Source organism: Chinchilla lanigera, unplaced genomic scaffold (genome assembly GCF_000276665.1).
Source record: "Chinchilla lanigera isolate Chin_1 unplaced genomic scaffold, ChiLan1.0 scaffold00057, whole genome shotgun sequence".
NCBI classification, from domain to species: domain Eukaryota; kingdom Metazoa; phylum Chordata; class Mammalia; order Rodentia; family Chinchillidae; genus Chinchilla; species Chinchilla lanigera.
Genome location: NW_004955458.1, coordinates 11,484,101 through 11,501,725, shown reverse-complemented (window position 1 = coordinate 11,501,725; position 17,625 = coordinate 11,484,101). Strand labels below are relative to the sequence as shown.

The 17,625-nt window shown below is 46.2% G+C and overlaps 1 protein-coding gene across 1 annotated transcript in view; it reads left to right on the top strand.

Moving 5' to 3' along the window:
- Window positions 1–932: 932 nt before the first annotated feature.
- Window positions 933–17,625, top strand: part of Gns (glucosamine (N-acetyl)-6-sulfatase) — a gene marked incomplete at its 5' end in the record, with an annotated part of 29,418 nt that continues 12,725 nt past the window's right edge. Inside the window, 9 exon segments of the mRNA XM_005397447.2 lie at window positions 933–992; window positions 4,055–4,261; window positions 5,649–5,714; window positions 6,316–6,414; window positions 8,058–8,225; window positions 10,136–10,218; window positions 11,115–11,233; window positions 12,227–12,330; window positions 17,027–17,128. Of these exon segments, the coding sequence (XP_005397504.2) occupies window positions 933–992; window positions 4,055–4,261; window positions 5,649–5,714; window positions 6,316–6,414; window positions 8,058–8,225; window positions 10,136–10,218; window positions 11,115–11,233; window positions 12,227–12,330; window positions 17,027–17,128 (1,008 nt within the window).

The following is a 17,625-nucleotide window of genomic DNA, read 5'->3' as shown; positions in this document are numbered from 1 at the left end:
TGTGTAAGTTCTGTAGGTTTTCTATTAAAGGAATGAGAGAAAGTTATATATTGTTGAAAAAGAGGCTGTTATTATTAACGTAGTGATTTATTTGGATTGTCAGTCTTTAAGGAATTACACAAAATATATTTAAACTATGTTCAGTATGGCTTTAGATTTCAAAGGTATTTCAGACCATCGTGACTGCATCTCATTACAATGAAATAAACCTCTATAATAGTAGTTTCTGCTGTCTGGAATATGAATAAAGATTATTAGTGTCCCTGTTATTTGTATTTAAATACCTTTGTTCTCTAGGATGAAGTTATGTTCTTTGTATTTGTAAGAATTTTACACTTTGAACAAAGAAAAATGAAAAGCAAAGATATAAAGTAACTTCTGATCGGCCTCCGACCGTCAGGACCCCAGCGTAGGCCGCCTGACACTGAGTGAGGTGCTTTCCCTGAGGAGGTGAACGGTCTGATGCAGGGAGCGGAGAGCTGGTAGCCGAAGAGTGTATGTTGGGGCTCCAGCACTGACTGTGAGAGTCGAGGCAGTCTTTGAGGCTCAAGGCCTTGTCTGGCTTTTAGTGTCTAAGTGTGGACTTGTGTTCTAAAGGTGAATTCGTGGAGATAGATCTGCCGTATCTGCTTTGAAAGGGCACCAGAATTTCATTGCCTGAAAGTCAGCGTCCCTGCTAATGCTGTCACCTGTGAACTTCCCTCCCAGCTTGCATCATGAGCCCCTGTGCTTTTCCACGGACTACAACTGACTCTGACCACGTCCCTTGGGTTCTTGTCGAGAATCGTACCACTCTCGCCTGTTGCTTAGTGTCAGTAGAGCTGACTGTTTGGGAATGAAAAGATGAATGGCATGTAACAAAACATAATTTTGGTCTGTGTGTTTTAATGTATCGGGAGAAACTGTTTCATGGGTATTTACTTCTTTTACAGACACCATTAAAGAAAACCAAGGCTCTTATTGGCGAGATGGGGATGACTTTCTCCAGTGCAGTAAGTTTTGAACAAATCCTGTTTGATTTTGTGTTTGTATCCTAAGAAGAAACACACTGTTCTGGGCGTCTGCTGTAGTCTATGTGGGAGTTTTTTTCAGTTAAATATCTAACCCAAAGGACGGACTTTTTAATGTGCTATAAATTCTCTTAATTGAAGTATTACTTCCTGTCAGCTGAAGATTAATTGCAAGTATTAAAAAAAAAGTTGCAAGTATTTTCTAAGTCAGTCTGTGATACAACTCCGAATTAGAGAATGTTATTTAAGGCTGGGGATTTAGCTCAGCGGCAAAGCGCCTGCCTGGCAAGCGCAAGGTCTTGAGTTCGGTTCCCGGTACCAGAGAAAAACCAAAAAAAAAAAAAAAAGTTATTTAAAACCTCACTCAGGTTTGAAAATAGATTGTAAAAAATCAAGTAATATTTATGCTATGTAACTTACTCTGTAGTAAAACCTCATTTATCTCCAGTAGCCAACCCTGACAAAATACAGGTGCAGAGGTGCAAAATAAAATACTAGCGACTCAAATGTAAGAACCCCACCTGTAACCCGTAAGTGGTAGTCTAGGCGTGGAAGGCGACTTAATAAAAGAAAAGCCACGCAATGGTAACAGTGCTGAAGAGCACAGACTCTGGAGCCAGACTCCCTCGTTTTGAGTATTTTCTCTGTCTTTTTCTAGCTCTGTAACCTTGGCTAAGTTACTTAATCTTTCTGACTGTTGGTTTCCGCATTTGTAAATGGAGTTACCAAAATCTGTATCAAGTTATTGTAGTTAAATGAGTTGATATGTGGAAAACATAGTATCAGTGCTGGACTTGAAAGAAGTGCTTCATGATATTGGGTTATTACATTGCCTAGCTGGATGGTCTTTGTAGTTGAAAGAAGGAAAACTAGATATTCATCCCTATAGGTGATTGAAAGTCGTCTGAAATTTCAGCATCCCTTTTACTGTTATCAGAATACGTCCTTATGATTAATATTCTTTTTTTTTGTTTTTTTTCCAGTTCGGTTCCGGGAACCGAACTCACGACCTTGCGCTTGCCAGGCAGGCGCTGTGCCGCTGAGCTAAATCCCCAGCCCCATAACATTCTAAACAAATTGGATACCTTCTACTGAAAAATGAAAGACTCAGGGCCTTGTTGTTAGGGATGACACAGAGGCTTTGTTTTTCATTTAATGTTTAGCACTGTTGAGTCATTGCCGTAAATCTTGCAGAAATAAGACATGAAAGTATTGGAAAAAAGTCAAAATTATTATTTCTGCATTTTTGGATTCTTACTTAGAAAACATAGGAGGATTGTTGGAAAACTTTAATAGAATTTATTTATTTATTTTTGTCTTTTTGAGATGGTTTCACTGTGCAGTTCAGGCTGGCCTTGAACTCATTTTGTAGCCCAGGCTGGCCTTGAACTCAGTGATCCTCCTGCCTCAGCCTCCCAAGTGCTGAGATTACAGATGTGCTCCACCACACCTGTTAAAAAAAATTCTAAGTTTTATTTAAAAATTCTATTTTTAATAGAATTTACAACGTAGAAATGAAAAACTAAAACTATCTTCCATGTAAAGAGTTAGAAAAGTCAAAGAGGGAGAACAGAAAAGATCATAATAGCAAAATACAGACTCTAGGAGTAACTGGTAGTGGGCAGACACGGTTAAGACCTATGTAAATAGTTACAGTTCTGAGTGAAAATAAAAATGCTTGATATGTAGGCATGTAGATCGTTTTCTGTTGGAATATAAGCAAAGTACTTATTCTAACTCAGATCATAGCAAGACTCTAGTGATTCTATACTTTTCTTTGTTTTTTCTCTTGTACCCAGGGCCAAAACAGCATGCTAAGTATCTGCTATACTTCTGAGCTACACAGCTTACCTTAAAGTAAAATATTTTTTACATGTCAGAGGTCAAATCTATCAAGGTTATATGTTCAAAGGAAGAGACTGCCCAAGTAAAAGCAGTGTGTTAGTGGCCATAAAAGCACTGTGAAAGAAAAAGAAAAAAATTAGGAGCTCTTGATGTAAAAATTCACAGAAGTCAGCAGGGCATGGTGGGTGCACACATCCATAATCCCAGCACTCGGGAAGCTGAGGCAGGATTGCTCTGAATTCGAGGCCAGCCTAGACTACATAGTTCAAGACCTGCTTGAACTACATAGTGAGATCCTGTCACCAAAAAAGAAAAAACAAAAAAAGCAGAAGTCAAAGGCAAAAGTAAAACTGGGAAGTATCTATAATGAGACCCAGTCATTCCTTAACTCAGGTCTGAAATAGGAAGTCAGCAACCCAGAAGGAAAAAGAACATGAGCAAAGCACATGAACAGGCTGTTTGCATAACCAGTTGGTCAGTTTGCGTGTGGAGAACGTTCACCCTCACGCGTGTCTAAGCATGCCAGTGCGGGCTGCAGTGCCGCTCAGTAGCAGAGCTCATGGGGAGTCGGTGCTAATCTTCAGCACCGAAAAACTAACTCCAGCCTGAAAGGCCAGAAAAACAGTGCTGTCTTTAAAAGGGGCGGTGTCTGATTTTAGCGTGAGCGTGTGCTTGAGTGGCCATCCCCTCCCTGCTCGTGAGTGTAAGCTAGCACTGACTTCTGTGACGTGGCTTGCTGGTGTGTACAGGAGTTCCTGGGTGGAGGGGGGAAGTTTGTAGACAGTAGATAAGGTAGGTAAGCAGATGAGAAGGAACCCTGACGGTGAAGCTGCTCTTCTCAGATACAGTAGATTCAAGTAGCGCTCTAAGTGCGTCTTTGGTTAAGACCCTGTTCCAGCCCTTTGTGTCCGTGCATATGGACATTATTTCGTTGCCAAATGATACCACGTGTATTGTTACTTGTAGAAAGAAACCAACCGAAAAAGAAAAGTTATTTCGCAGCTTGACTTCCCTCCTTCGGTGTCTCCACTGTGTGAGCTAAAGCAGCTGTGAAGTATGTCATGTGTGAAGAGAATCTGCTCGTGAGGAGCTCAGGCTTCAGCGCTGCACTGTTGAGCGGCTCCTTTACTCTCCTCAGCAGCGATGCGCAGTCCGTCCTTCTCAGGTAACTTTGTCTTTCCTGCCCCCTGTCTCCGCAGTATGTGCCCAGCGCGCTGTGCTGCCCCAGCAGAGCCAGTGTCCTGACGGGGAAGTACCCGCACAACCACCGCGTCGTCAACAACACTCTGGAGGGGAACTGCAGCAGCACGTCTTGGCAGAAGACCCAGGAGCCAAGTACTTTCCCGGCAATACTGAGGTCCATGTGCGGTTACCAAACCTTTTTTGCAGGAAAATATTTAAATGAGGTAGGCTGCACGGTCTGTTCCTTTTTCCTGTAAGAGCGTTTGCAGTGGGAAAAATTCCTGCCAGTTGCCTTTTCCTCAGTGTCAGTTCAGGTCGTGTCGCAGGGTTCTTGGTATATTTTCTTTTCTGAGCTGCCCATTGAAGAACCTACTTCCCCGAGCACGTTGACATGCGTTGGGTACTGTGTTGCTGCTTCTTCTGCCATCGTTTATTTAAAGATCCTCCTCAGACTGCTGCTGTCTTCCCTTCTTCCTCGGGAGCTGTGCTTGTCACGTGGCTGTCACGGTATCTTTGTTTCCGTTTCCCTTGTGTGGGGATCCAAGTGAAAAATTTTCCTCTTAGATTCTTTCCTCGGATATCCAGACAGTCTTTTCTGAATTGAACGGCCTAATGCTTAACATGTTCTGACCGGGAAGTGAAAACAGACAGCGGAGAGGTGATGCGGAAGGGACAGTAGCGCGTCTGGGGCGCATGGGTTAGCACACAGTGACACGGCGCAGGACGAAGGTGCACATTTTCCTACTTAACCCATGGTCAGTAGCGGACAGTCTTGAGTATCTGATTTGTATTTTCTGTTCTACCCCCTCCCCCAGTAGTTGGGCACATTTGCAACCTTGTGGGTTTGGAGGAGGTTGAGTCCGTTTAAAATAGTCATGGAAAGTAGGAAGTGTGATATTTGGTCATAGGGTTGGGACTGCGGGTCACAAGGGAACTTGTGCAACGCTGCATACTGAAGGTCAGCTGACGTGTGTGACTCTCAGGGATTACAGTCTGCCTTAAACGGGCCGTGTTAGACCTTGCTGAAAAAGGCGGTAGTGTGCTGTGGTCTCTGCGCTGACTGATCAGCTAAGCTGGCAGATTTCATCAGGACAACTGAGGTGGCAGCCCGATAGTTCATAGTCTGATTGTCCTGGCTGTTCCTAGCCACGGGTTCAGTTGGACGCTCCTGTGCCGTCACAGCTGGTCACGTGGGGTAGGCCACGCGAACTTTTTCTGTAGCAGGCCAAACGGTCAGTGTTCTAGGCTTTGCGGGCCGTGCATCTCTGAGCAGGGTAAATACTCCAAAAGTGAATGACAGTGATTGTGTTCAAGTAAAATTCTCCACTGAAATTTGAAGTTCATATAGTTGTCACATTTCATAACATATTTCACAGTTCATAAAATACACAGAACAATTGGCAAGCCAGATTTGGTTCACTGGCCATAGTTTGCCACTTGTGGCCAAAAAGTTGGTGGGATTATAGAGTTCTTTGCTTTTTTATGAGTTGGTGTGTTTGGGGAAAGTGAGCAGCTGTTGTGTTTCAGGCACTAGCCTTAAAAAGATCCTCAGCTGCTGGTTTCTGTTCTGATCATGTCTAAGGAGCTCTAACGCCCTGCTTGTCTCTTCAGTATGGAGCCCTGGATGCAGGTGGCCTAGAACATGTTCCTCTGGGCTGGAGTTACTGGTATGCATTGGTGAGTGACTATTGAAGATCATGCACAGCCCTACAGATGCAAGATGTGTTTGATTTCTTTTTTTTTGTTTGTTTTTTTCCAGTACCGGGAATCAAACTCATGACCTTGCGCTTGCCAGGCAGGCGCTGTGCTGCTGAGCTAAATCCCCAGCCCCTGATTTCTAATTTAATGCCAACATACTTTTTTTTTGCTTTATTAACTGTTTTATCTCTGTAAAAGAAAATCTGTTGACTGGTGAGTCACTTCTGTCCAGATTTTTTCCCTGCATTGTAGAGGGTTTAGCGATGTAATATACTGTTTTTCCTGGTCCATCTGTGGCTTTTAAACTAGGACAATTAATTTTAAAAAAATTTTTTTTTGGTACCAGAAATCGAACTCAGGACCTTGTGCTTGCCAGGCAGGCACTTGTGCTGCTGGGCTATATCCCCAGCAATTGAAATTATTGAAACTGTGTTAGTCCTAGATAAAGCCCTGATCAAAAAATCTAGTTGAGCATTGATTTGAGTACATGCCTTTTGTAAGATAGTTTAGCCCAGCATGGGTTTAGACTTTCATATTATGTTTGGATTTCATAACGAATTTTACTTCCTCTTTTAAATAGGAAAAGAATTCTAAATACTATAATTACACCCTCTCCATCAATGGGAAGGCGCGCAAGCATGGTGAAAACTATAGTGTGGACTACCTGACAGATGTCCTGGTGAGTTGCTGGAACTCTGCGTACAGCTCTGTCCTTGCAGGTCTGGCTCACATTCGGTTGAAGACTTTGCCTAGAAAACATCTAGTCTTACTTGTTTGTGTTGGGCAATACAAATGCACAGTGATTTAGTCTAATGGCCAGAGAATATTTCCAGCTGATTAAGAGTTCCTGGGGATGGAGGAATGGGATGTATATATGCGTGCCAGGCTCAGATCTCATGTTCTTGGAATTCCAGGAACAAGCCCCTTTTTCTTAAGGCTAGAGAGAATACTTGGTACAGGGTTTGCTTCATAATGGTTCCCAGCCTTGACCTCAGAAGTTAGGACAGCAGCCTGATCGGCCTTGTGTGGCTGGAGGCATAGGGATATGGGGCTTTTTTTTTTTTTTTTTTCCCCTGGTACTGGGCTTCGAACTCACGACCTTGCGCCAGGCAGGCGCTGTGCCACTGAGCCAAATCCCCAGCCCCCGGATATGGGACTTTTCTTGACTGTATGTATAAAACAATGAAGTCCAGTGAATTTGGGGCTTCCTGAAGTGTTTCTAATGGAAACCTTTCGTTGAGCACTGGCTCACTAAGTAGGTCAGCAGCCGTTCTAACAGGTGTTCAGCAGTAAGTGAAGCAAAGTTGGGTTCTTTGAAAGGTACCCCTGCTGTGGCGAGGTTTCGGGTGTGCCTTGTGTGTGTGCACGAGCGTGTGTCGTCACCTGTTGCTCCCGTAGAGGGGAAGCTCTTAGACACACGAGGGAAAGGGGCCACTTAGATGACATTTAAGCAGGAAGCTGAAGGAGGTGAGCGTAAGCCATCCAGATCGGGGACAGAATGCTAGGCAGGGAGTGGTAGTCTGGGGCCCCTGGTGGCAGGAGTGTACCTCTTCAGTATGTGAGAAACCACAGGGGAGCTGGTAGGACCGGAATAAAGCAGGTGCGTGGGAAGCCGACAGGAAATAGATCCTATCGGTGTCTTTTGAACTAATGCCGGGAATAAATTAAGGTGTAAATCAGCTAGAAAATGAAAGAGAACGTGCATGTTTTCACTTTCGTAAAGTACCTCTTGATAATCAGATGAAGAATTTAAGTGCTTATGAAGTAAAGCCCTGATGTTGATGTATTTCGGGTTCTGTTTTGGTTTTGGCGCTGGGGGTGGAACCTGGGGCCTAGTGTGTGGTTTACCACGGAGCTGTCCCAGTGTTTGGGCTTAGTACTCACTTGGCTTAGCTGCTTTGGCTGGCGTAATTGACGTCTCCCGTGTGTTTCATAAAGTTAAGGTAACTTCGCCCACCTGGTCCCCCGTCCAGAGTGAGGTTGACTGTCCTTTCACCTCTAAGGCATCGCAGGTGTACCTGGTCCAGGCTTCCGTGATGTCAATACTAAAATGGCCCAGTTGTGATGTGGATAAAGTAGCGACTTCCAGGTTGCGTACGGCTCTCGGGAGAGCGTTGCCTCCTTACAGCGCTTGCTGCTCTGTGTTTTATTGCCTGAGAAACAGCTGTCTTGTGAGAAACAGCGTGCTTGCGCATGACCTTGAAATGTGCGCATGTGCCAAGTTTAAGAGCTCAGACGGCCCCCTGACCGCCAGGGGTGTGTGTCTGTGAAGGACGCAGCTCCTGGGTAGGACAGGAGGTGACCGTCCTTTGTGTGTGTCAGGCTAATGTCTCCTTGGACTTCCTGGACTACAAGTCTAACTTCGAGCCGTTCTTCATGATGATCTCTACGCCAGCCCCTCATTCGCCTTGGACAGCTGCACCTCAGTACCAGAAGACTTTCCAGAATGTCTTCGCGCCCAGGAGCAAAAATTTCAACATCCACGGAACGGTAGCATCCCCTCTCCCTTGCATGAAGCCACATGCATTGTAATGTTGTAATGTTCTTGTCGGGAAGCCTTTGAGCCGTGTAGCAGGTTTTCTTTCAAGATCTTTTAGAGGTAATATTGGAGAAATAAGTAAGGGAAATGGAGTTAGTATGAACGACGGGATAACCTGCGTCACAGGTGCCGACGAGGTTCCTGCCGCACACTGAGGGACGGCCGGGGGCTCTCTGGGGACCGGCAGGAGGGCCGTCTTCCAGGACGGGCGTGTCACTCAGCTGTCGTGGGAACCTCTAGCTCCCTCCCTCCTGACAGCGCCGAGACACGTCCCTGGGGGCCGAGCTGAGCCACAGCAGCCTCCCGTGGGGGACTCTCAGCGCCCAGGGCTCGGGAGGAAGCGGGCTGGCACAGCGCAGGGTGGGCGAGGAGTGTTGGGTGGAAAACGGCCAGTGCCTGGGCCACGGCGCAGAGCCGCAGCCGCTCGGACGTTCGCCTCTGTGTCGGTTAGCGGCGTTTGCGTGTGAGGGAAGGGAGCTCCTTGTCTTGTGTTGCCCACTAAGGCTGACTCTTGCCTACTAAGTAGTTCCATTGCCCTCTTATTTTTATTTCCAAGACGTTGATCCCTACAGGTCCCTGGGAAAAATCCTATCAGAGCAGTTCCCCAAAATTTCAAGTCCAAATCTAGAGTCCTTATTTGAATAAAAGCCACATTTTTAACAACAGAACAATTCCCATACACCATAAATTCTGTTTTCTCTTCACAAAACTTAAGCCACTGTCTCCAAAACGGTGCCTCTCAAAGTGTTCTTTACTTCCTAGTAGGTTATATATACTTCCCTTGACCAGGCGTGGGCAGATCGCTGGTGCAAAGGCTGAAGGTGCTGCCTGTGTCAAGATGCAAAATTATAACTGCTTGTTACAAGACTGGAGAAAGAACGAGTGGAAGGTGGACCCATTACTGCTGATTTCTGGCTGTGAAATGAATGAGATGCTTAATTCGCACATTACTTGTCTAAAGTAAGACTCCAGTCCTCTCATGTGATCACTGTAAGGGCTAAAGTACATAAAAACTCCTGACATACTGCCTGCCGTGCAGGACACGTGTGCTTGTGAAATACGATTTGAAGCTGAGTGAACTGGACTTTATAGCAGAGGGCTGTTTCCATTTTGTATTCCAGAAGAGTTCATAGAAGTTACCATGACCAGTAAGCTTGGGAACTTTTGCTTAAATAAGTCTCTGCTACAGGACTTCTCAGAGTTGTGTTTGCTCTAGTATGAGTTGGTCATAAAATATGTTACATAGCATTTCTCAAACTTGGTCACTAAAGAACACCTTGAGGAACATACTTTTGGAGATAGTTGTGGAGAGTTTTTGAATAGACAGAAGAGAATAAACGGTGTATGGGAAAGCTTTTGTTTAAAATATGACTTCTTAACATGGGAAAGACCTTCCAGATTTGGACTCCAAGTTTTAGGAAACTGATACATGATTTTCCCTAGATGTCTAAGGCGATCAATATTTGGGGTAGAAAAATAGCAATGGAATGGTGACTTATTAGCCGAAATTTAATGAAAGGTGCAGTTACTGTTTGCGCACTTGTAGTTGGACCCGAGTGAGAAATGTAGTGTTACTGTAGCTAGGGGTTTCCCAGTGACCGTGAATAAAGTCTCTTACTAATGGCAACAAAAGAGCACGGGCATTTTACAGTTTGGGGAGGGGATGGGAAGCTGTAGAACAAATGATAAGTTAAGAGCTTTCTTTTTAGGAACTTAGGGGAGGGGAGAGAGGGTCTGACATTGCCTCTGCAGGTTCCAATTCATTTTTGCTAAAGATAAAATGATCTTTTTTGTTGTCTAGGAATCTAGTAGTTTGACTATGACGACCTGGCCTTAACTTTCTTTTTCTCTTACGTTTTAGAACAAGCACTGGTTAATTAGGCAAGCCAAGACACCTATGACTAATTCCTCAATACAGTATTTAGATAATGCATTTAGGAAAAGGTAAGAGCTGCTGCTGCGTGCTCAGAGTGGCCTTACGGCTAGGGGACTGCCTCACACTGTTATCCCTGACACAGAACAGGCTCTCGGGTCAGTGGGAGAGGGGCTGGCAGGAGCCCTGGCTGGCTCAGGTGCGAGCAGAGGTGCTTTTACACTCAGATACACCAGGTGACCTTGGGACCCCAGGACTGATTAAACCATCCCTTTTTGGGACTTGTTAAAGAATATTGCAAACTTGAACCAGTGGGTTGAAATTTGTTTCATATATTTAAAGAAAAGGTCACCTGGTAAGAAATCAACCCAAATATTTGCCTTGGCTGTTTACTTTCTCTCAAGATATACTTAGGCCTAGAGGTCAGCAAACTTTTGCCTGTAGGCCAGCTATAAAGTCAGTAAGTCCTGCAGGCTCGCAGGCCCGGCGTTCTCTGGTGGAGCTGCCGTGCTCTGCTCCTGCGGCAGAAAAGGAGCCGAAGCGACAGGGGGGCTGTGTTCCAGCAAAACTTCGTCAAACAGACAGCAGGCAGCTGCGGCCCGTGGGCTGTAGGTCATCCCCTGATTTACGGTATTCAGCGTGTTGTAGCGCAGGCCTGTGTGGCTCAGTCTGTAGTAATCTGCACCAGATTGATAACTTGCCCCTCGGATGAGCCCTGGCATTGCCAGCGGCGATAGAAAGTAGAACCGCCTGGCTGTAAAGAGCCTGGCTTGCTTCTTTGGAAACACTGCACTTGGGAGCGGCGCGTCATGCTCTTTAAGTTTCTCCTCTGGTGCTGCAAGTCTCGGGGGTGGACGTTTAGGGTTTGAGCCTGCGGGGTTGTCCGCTGTTTTTCTTCGGGGAGGCTCTTCGTGCCCGCCCCTCTCGTCAAGGTAGCGGAAGCCTCCCTCCCACTCCTCCCCTCCAGGTGGCAGACTCTGCTCTCCGTGGATGACCTTGTGGAGAAGCTGATCAAGAGACTGGAATTCACCGGGGAGCTCAACAACACCTACCTCTTCTTTACCTCAGACAACGGCTACCACACAGGTGAGCGCAGCCGCAGGTGCTCCCGCCACCCCTCAGGAGCGAGAAGCAGCCCTGGCCGCAGGCCTGACCCTTGTGCAGCTCTGGACTTGCTGTCAGGACCCTTCTGGTTAGAGGGTCGTCTCATTCCCACACCGGGAAATCGCATGCGGGATTAGGTGGTGGTCTAGGCGCAGGAGGCAGGAGGAGAGTTTGAGGCCAGCAAAACCCTGTCTCAAAAGACAGAAAAAAAAACCAATAGAAGGTGATCTTGGAGAAGAAACTTTCTTCCGTTTCACACTCTGAATTGGGCGGACTCCTGTCTTGCGAGGCCTCTGCTCATGGCTCGCAGCATTTCCTTTAGGTCGGCAGTGAGACAGAGACCAGACAGAAACTCCTGTATGCAGGCACGGATGTTTCCACGGTGATGCTTCTTGGTGAATGCCAGTGCTGACCGATGGCTCTGGTGGCTTCAGCCTGAGCCTTCCTGTGAATGTTTGCCGCTGAAGTTCCCACTGGTGATTACTGCCAAAATCCGTTACTCTCAACAGAAATTGCACGATGTCACCTTCATACTTCTGTCCTTCTGCATTTACTGGCTGGGCCTTGCCTCATCAGCTACTTGGTGATCTTAAGATACATTTTATTCAGGGACAGCAGTGTGTGCATTTTTGTCCCTTTCATTTGACAGTATTTGGAAGAGCGTTATTCAGCTACGATCAGGCTGAGTACGGCGTAGAAATTTTTATGTACTTGTGTTTGTCCTTTCCAGTCGTTCCTTTCACTCAGTCCCTCCTGCCACAGACCAGGGAGGCCCTTCTCATTTGACACTGGAAGATGCCCTGCTCACTGTCTTTTCTGCCTTGTAGCAGTAAGAGACCCCAGCAAGTTTAGGCTGTTAAGAAATGAGAAGTAATAGAACAAAGAGTGCTTAGTTTTGATACTGACTAAATGAAACAAAGCATGAGCTACTCGTCCGTGTTGGCTCTATCTTTACCTCGTGCATTTCATTTTCAGGACAGTTCTCTTTGCCAATAGACAAAAGACAGCTGTATGAGTTTGATATCAAAGTTCCACTGCTGGTCCGAGGACCCGGGATTAAACCAAATCAGACAAGCAAGGTAGGTGCGTGCCGGAAGCTGATGCTCTGTGCAGGTAGGCGCTTGCCTGAGAAAATGAGACTGCTACTCCGAAGAGGGCTGGTTGGGATCCTCCCATGAGGAGAAGGCTGGTCAGGGTAAGATTTTCTGTGTTTCTAAGCCTTGGAAACAGTGATTCTTTTTCTTCAACTCCCCAACCCCCACTGTTAAGTGTATTTCCCCCAGATACATGTACGTCAGCATGCGTAGCTCTTGTTTATCTTTGAGACCAGCTCTGCGTCCTAGAACAGTGACTCCCAGCGCAGTGCTCATGAAGAGCACCATCTGGTACGGGTCTGGGCGTTGTCCGGAAAGAATCTGACTGACTTCTGTGTGTGGAGAAGGACCCAGCATCTGCTTTCCTCTCCCTTTTGAGTTTGCAGATGGCTCTAGAGGCCCCGGGTTTCGTGCTCCTCTTCTCAGGGAGAGCTCAGGCTGTGCTGTGTGCGGGTCCCGTCTTGGTGAAGCGCGGGTTCTGATTTCTGACTGGCTGTCAGGAGAAGTCTGCTGTTGTGCACCTCCCATTAGGGATGAGGCGTTAGAAGTCGTACACACAGGAGTCCTCGTGGTGTGCGGGACTCTTCTTACGGATGCTTCTCTCTTTCCCTGGTTCTTGCCCCTAGAGCTATCACTGTGTAACACATCGTCCTGTTCGTATTTCCATTTGCTTTCAGTGTCTTTTTCCAGACTTGGTGCTTATCATCCAGAAGCTTTGTTCCTAGAGATGCCGAGTGCCTCAGTCCAAAACAAGCTCCTCCAGCACTCAGGAGACAAGAATAAGTTCTGCCGGTGATGTCTCCATTCCTTCCTGAGACTCGCACTTCCGTTCCAAGTGCTGTGAAATCACAGTGAGCGAACACATAATTTAGGCTAAAGTTGAAGGACAGATATCAGCATGGGCCAAACTTCCTGGAGACCTTGGGAGCTTTGCGTACTTTCCACTGTCTGCCTTTCATTTCCTAATGTAACGCTGCTGTTAAAGTGCTGTTAAAGTCGTTGCAGGAAGGGACACTGGCCTTTGCAGGGGTCTTTTGAACTCTTTATTTGCTCTTAAGACCTCATTCCTCAAGCTGGTCACCTCCTGGAACAAATTCAGTGCAGTCTGAACAAGCTGCTTTCTCCAGGGAGAGGTGCGAGTTGGGAAGGTGGTTAAATCTTAGAAGTGTTGTGTTGAGGTCGGTGTTTGGAGCTGGCTGAGGAGACCGGGACTGCATCTGACAGTGTGGGGAGCAGGCCAGGTGAGAGCACAGTGGGCTGCGTCAGCCCGCTGCCCGTGGAACACACCGTTCTTCTTTTCTTCTGGGTGACAGTGCCGTCTAAATGTGAGAGTCAGATACGGCCTTGTCTGAGCAGTCTAGATGAGACCTCTTTCCTAAGAAGCCATTTCAACGATAACTCACATTTACTAGTGTGTGACGGGTGCTGTTCTAAGAGTATCACCTGAATCAGCTCGTTTAATCTTTATGAGGTGCTATTTTCCCATCTTACTGATGAGGAAACAGAGGTGCAGAAGTTGGTTGGTTTGCCTAAGGTTGCATAGACAGGATCAGAGCCCTACAGTTGAACTTGGGCAGTCTGGCTACACAATGGTTCAGTCGCCACGTATTTGTTAAGTGTCTGCTGCTGGCACAGTACACCAGGAACCGTGGGTGTGGCAAAGAGCAGTCTGGGAGGATCAGATCTTAGATACCTGTGCCAGGGGGAGCCTGGTCCTTTAGCAGCAGCACCAGGCGAAAGCCTCTAAAGCATTTGTGCAGAGATGCGGCTGTTGAGAAGGATTGGTCACAGAACATCTGCGGGAAGAATGTTCTGAGCGGAACAGCACACAAGAAGGCACAGATGTGGGAATAAGCCGGGCTTGTTCCAGTGCCAGAGGTAGCGTTGGTGCTGAACTGCTTTCGCTTCCTCAGGGCACCATCTTTCTCACTTCCTGGCCTGGGTGCACCCCGTTACTCCTTACGTCTGTGATCCCTACCTCACTCCTCTTTACCTGGCCAGCTTACTTGCCCTTTAGGGCTCCAGTGTAGGCGGTCCGCCCAGGAAGTCACTTTGGACTCCGTCCTCCACAGGAGGTAGGTGCCCTTCCTGCATGTTCCCAGCTGGTCTCTCTCTCTCTCTCTTTCTCGCTCTCTCTCTGTCTCTCTGCCTTGTGTTTGCTGTGATGTCCATCCACGTCCGAAAGGTCATGGAGTAAAGGACAGAGCCGGACGGACAGTGCACGGTGCCTGTTCTCACAGCCCGTGCTTGCCGTGCTGCTGCGCTAACGGGTGGAGTGGAGTGCACATTTTGAGACTTGCTTCACAGGCAGACTCCTCCAGGACAATTTCTTCATCACAGGGAGGGAAGATGCAGTAAGGGGAGACATCTGGGAAGATAGACTCCTGGGATGATGGGCTTACGGTGTTTGTGCCAGGTCTTAGTGACTCGCTTTGTGCTGAACTTCACAGGCCTTGCTTTCCATTGATCAACACACCAGTAAAGTCTCTCATCTTACAGCAGCTGGCTGTTGAAGTGGTTATTACTGAGACAAGCAGCTCCCGTTCTGCATCTCTGGTTTTATCATTTTGGTGTTTACACTTTTCCCTGTAAATCCGTTTTTGGACACGTTGATAGCGGCTTCCTTCTCTTCCTGTTACGGATTCTGGAGACAGCGCCTTTGTCTTCTTTCCTGGTCTTCTCCATGGTCACATGCAGACCCGACAGCAGTGTTCCAGGCTGTTCAGTTTGCCTGGAGCACGGAACTAGGAAACTGTCCGTAACAGGAGATCTGTGTGAGCCCTGGAGACGTGGCGTGGTGCGTGTGTTTCTCAGTGACACATGGACTCCCTCCCTCAGAAGTACGCTAATTAGTTCAGACCGGGATGAATACGTATCACTGGCCCTCTGGGAGCTGTCGTGGCTGTCAGGAAACGTGACCCCGATGAACAGTGCTCCAGAGATGTTTCGCCTTTCATATCTGTACTTTCGGTTTTGCTTTTAAATTGAGAGTGGCGGGTTCTTTGATTTTTTTTTTTTTTTTCCTGACTTCCGTTTGGTGCCTCCTAAGAGCATCTTAAGTTTCCTCAACAGTTTTGAAGACCAGTATTTCTTTCCAGTAAAAGTTTTACCATTTGTGAGCTCTTTACCTTGTTCTACTTCTTGTGTTTTACTTCTTTACCTGTAAAATGGGGAAGTACTGCATCCTCAGATTGTGGTAAGGGATAAGTAAGAAAAAAGTTAGATATCTAACACAGACTAAAAACAAATTAAAATGCAATTAGTTTTTTAAGTATCTTACCTGCTGAAATAGTAATACTTTTATATATTGAGTTAAATAACATATATGCCATGAATTTCACCTGTTATTTTTGATGTGGGTATGAAATATTTTTAAATTACATATGTGGCCATATTAATACTGAACTTTAGGCTAGCTTAGGCCCTACACAGCATTGTACACAAAAGATAGTTTCATATAAACCAAGAAAATAAGACAGGATGTAAATGCAAAACATTCTCTTTAAATTCTGCAATGTTTATTTCCTCTTTAAGGAAACGTTTTTTGGTTTTGAGACAGGATCTTGCTATGTAGTTTAGACTGGCCTTGAACACACTGTGTAGCCCAGGCTGGCCTTGAACTTGGCAGTGATCCTCCTACCTCAGCCTCCTGTGTGCCAGGATTACAGGCGTGCACCACCAGGCCTGGCTTCTTTAAGGAAACTTTTGTTGATGTATGATTAGAATAAGTTTCTTGGAGCCTTAACCCTATTGCAGACATTTTTTTTTTAGCGGTGTTATCACTTTGAAAAACTGTAAAGTAAGCTCATTATTCGCCTTGGTGGCAAGTATTCAAACTTCGCTTTTAAAAGTGCTAGGAGTCCACAGGAGTCAGATTTAGTGAACTAATCTGAATGATCAACTTGGAAGACACTGTATAAAAATCATAAACCCAGCATTTTCCCAATGGTTCACAACAAGGACATTCCAAAGGAGTTTTTTAAAATACTTTGGTGCCTCGGTTTGTGATCTTAATTCATTGCACAATTTTGGAAAAGGTGGATACTTTTGCATTTGTGCAAAAAGATGGCCTCAGTAATGTCTGCGTGCAACTCACCCAGTGCAGAGTTCTCCAACAAAAACAAAACTTTGCCAACGGCTTCTTTTTTTTTTTTTTTTTTTTTTGGGGGGGGGGTCTTTATTTTGAGACAGGGTCTCAGTATACAGTTCAGGCTGGCCTTGAGCTCACTTTGTAGCCCAGACTGGTCTTGAACTCGCAGCAATCCTCCTGCCTCTGCCTGAGTGCTGGGATTACAGGTGTGCGCCACCACGCCCGGTGAAAGGCTTCCATTTATGAAACAAATTGTTTGCAAACAAAAGCATTTATGAACTGAGGTACTGATGTATTTTCTCATTGGTGGCAAGACTAGTGTAACAGTCTCAGCAGCACAAATGTATAATGTTACAGGAATTTGTACTAGAAGCCCTCTAAGCCTTTATGTTTTAATGTTTTTATTTAAATGTTTATTTATTTATGTTTTAATGTTTTTATTTAAATGTGGAAGTAAGATCAAAGAATGGCTGCACTAAGGTAACTGTGGCTGCTGTTTATCTCAGGCGGGGAAGGGAGCTGTGGTATAGATCGGGAAGGAAATCTACACCACTGTGTTCTTGATTGTTTGCTTTTTCCGCATTTTCGTAGGTGCTGGTCGCCAACATTGACTTGGGTCCCACTATTTTGGACATCGCTGGCTATAACGTGAACAAGACCCAGATGGACGGGATGTCCTTACTGCCTATACTGGTGAGTAGGGAGCCCTCAGTCGGTCCTGAACTGAAACGCTGAGTGAATTCCAGGTTATGTAAAGGCTGCAAAGACCAAATTTTAAAGCTGTGAAATGTGGGTGGCAGAGAATAGCATTTTCTCTGATCTCGCGGTAAGATGGTGTTTTCTAAAGAAAAGCACTGGCGGGAACACGTGCGCACTGCAGCATCCTGTACCTCCCCCCCCCCCCCCCGCGTCCCTAGAGGAGTGATGGCGGAGCTTGTGGCGCTTTCAGTGATGACAGACAGCCTGCCGCAGCCCGAGTGCCGTAGGTTCGCCACACTGCCCAGAGGAACCGCCATAGACAGAGACCGTGAAAATATCTGCAACGTGTGTTAAAAGGGATAGTTAATATGAGTTCTTAGAAAAAGATGAACGTATCGTTGGAAAACTGGTCCCCAGAAGTGACTAAGCTCCTCGCCGGAGAATTGGAAATGGCCAAAGTAAGTGCAAAACATGACCGCAGGGCTGACTGG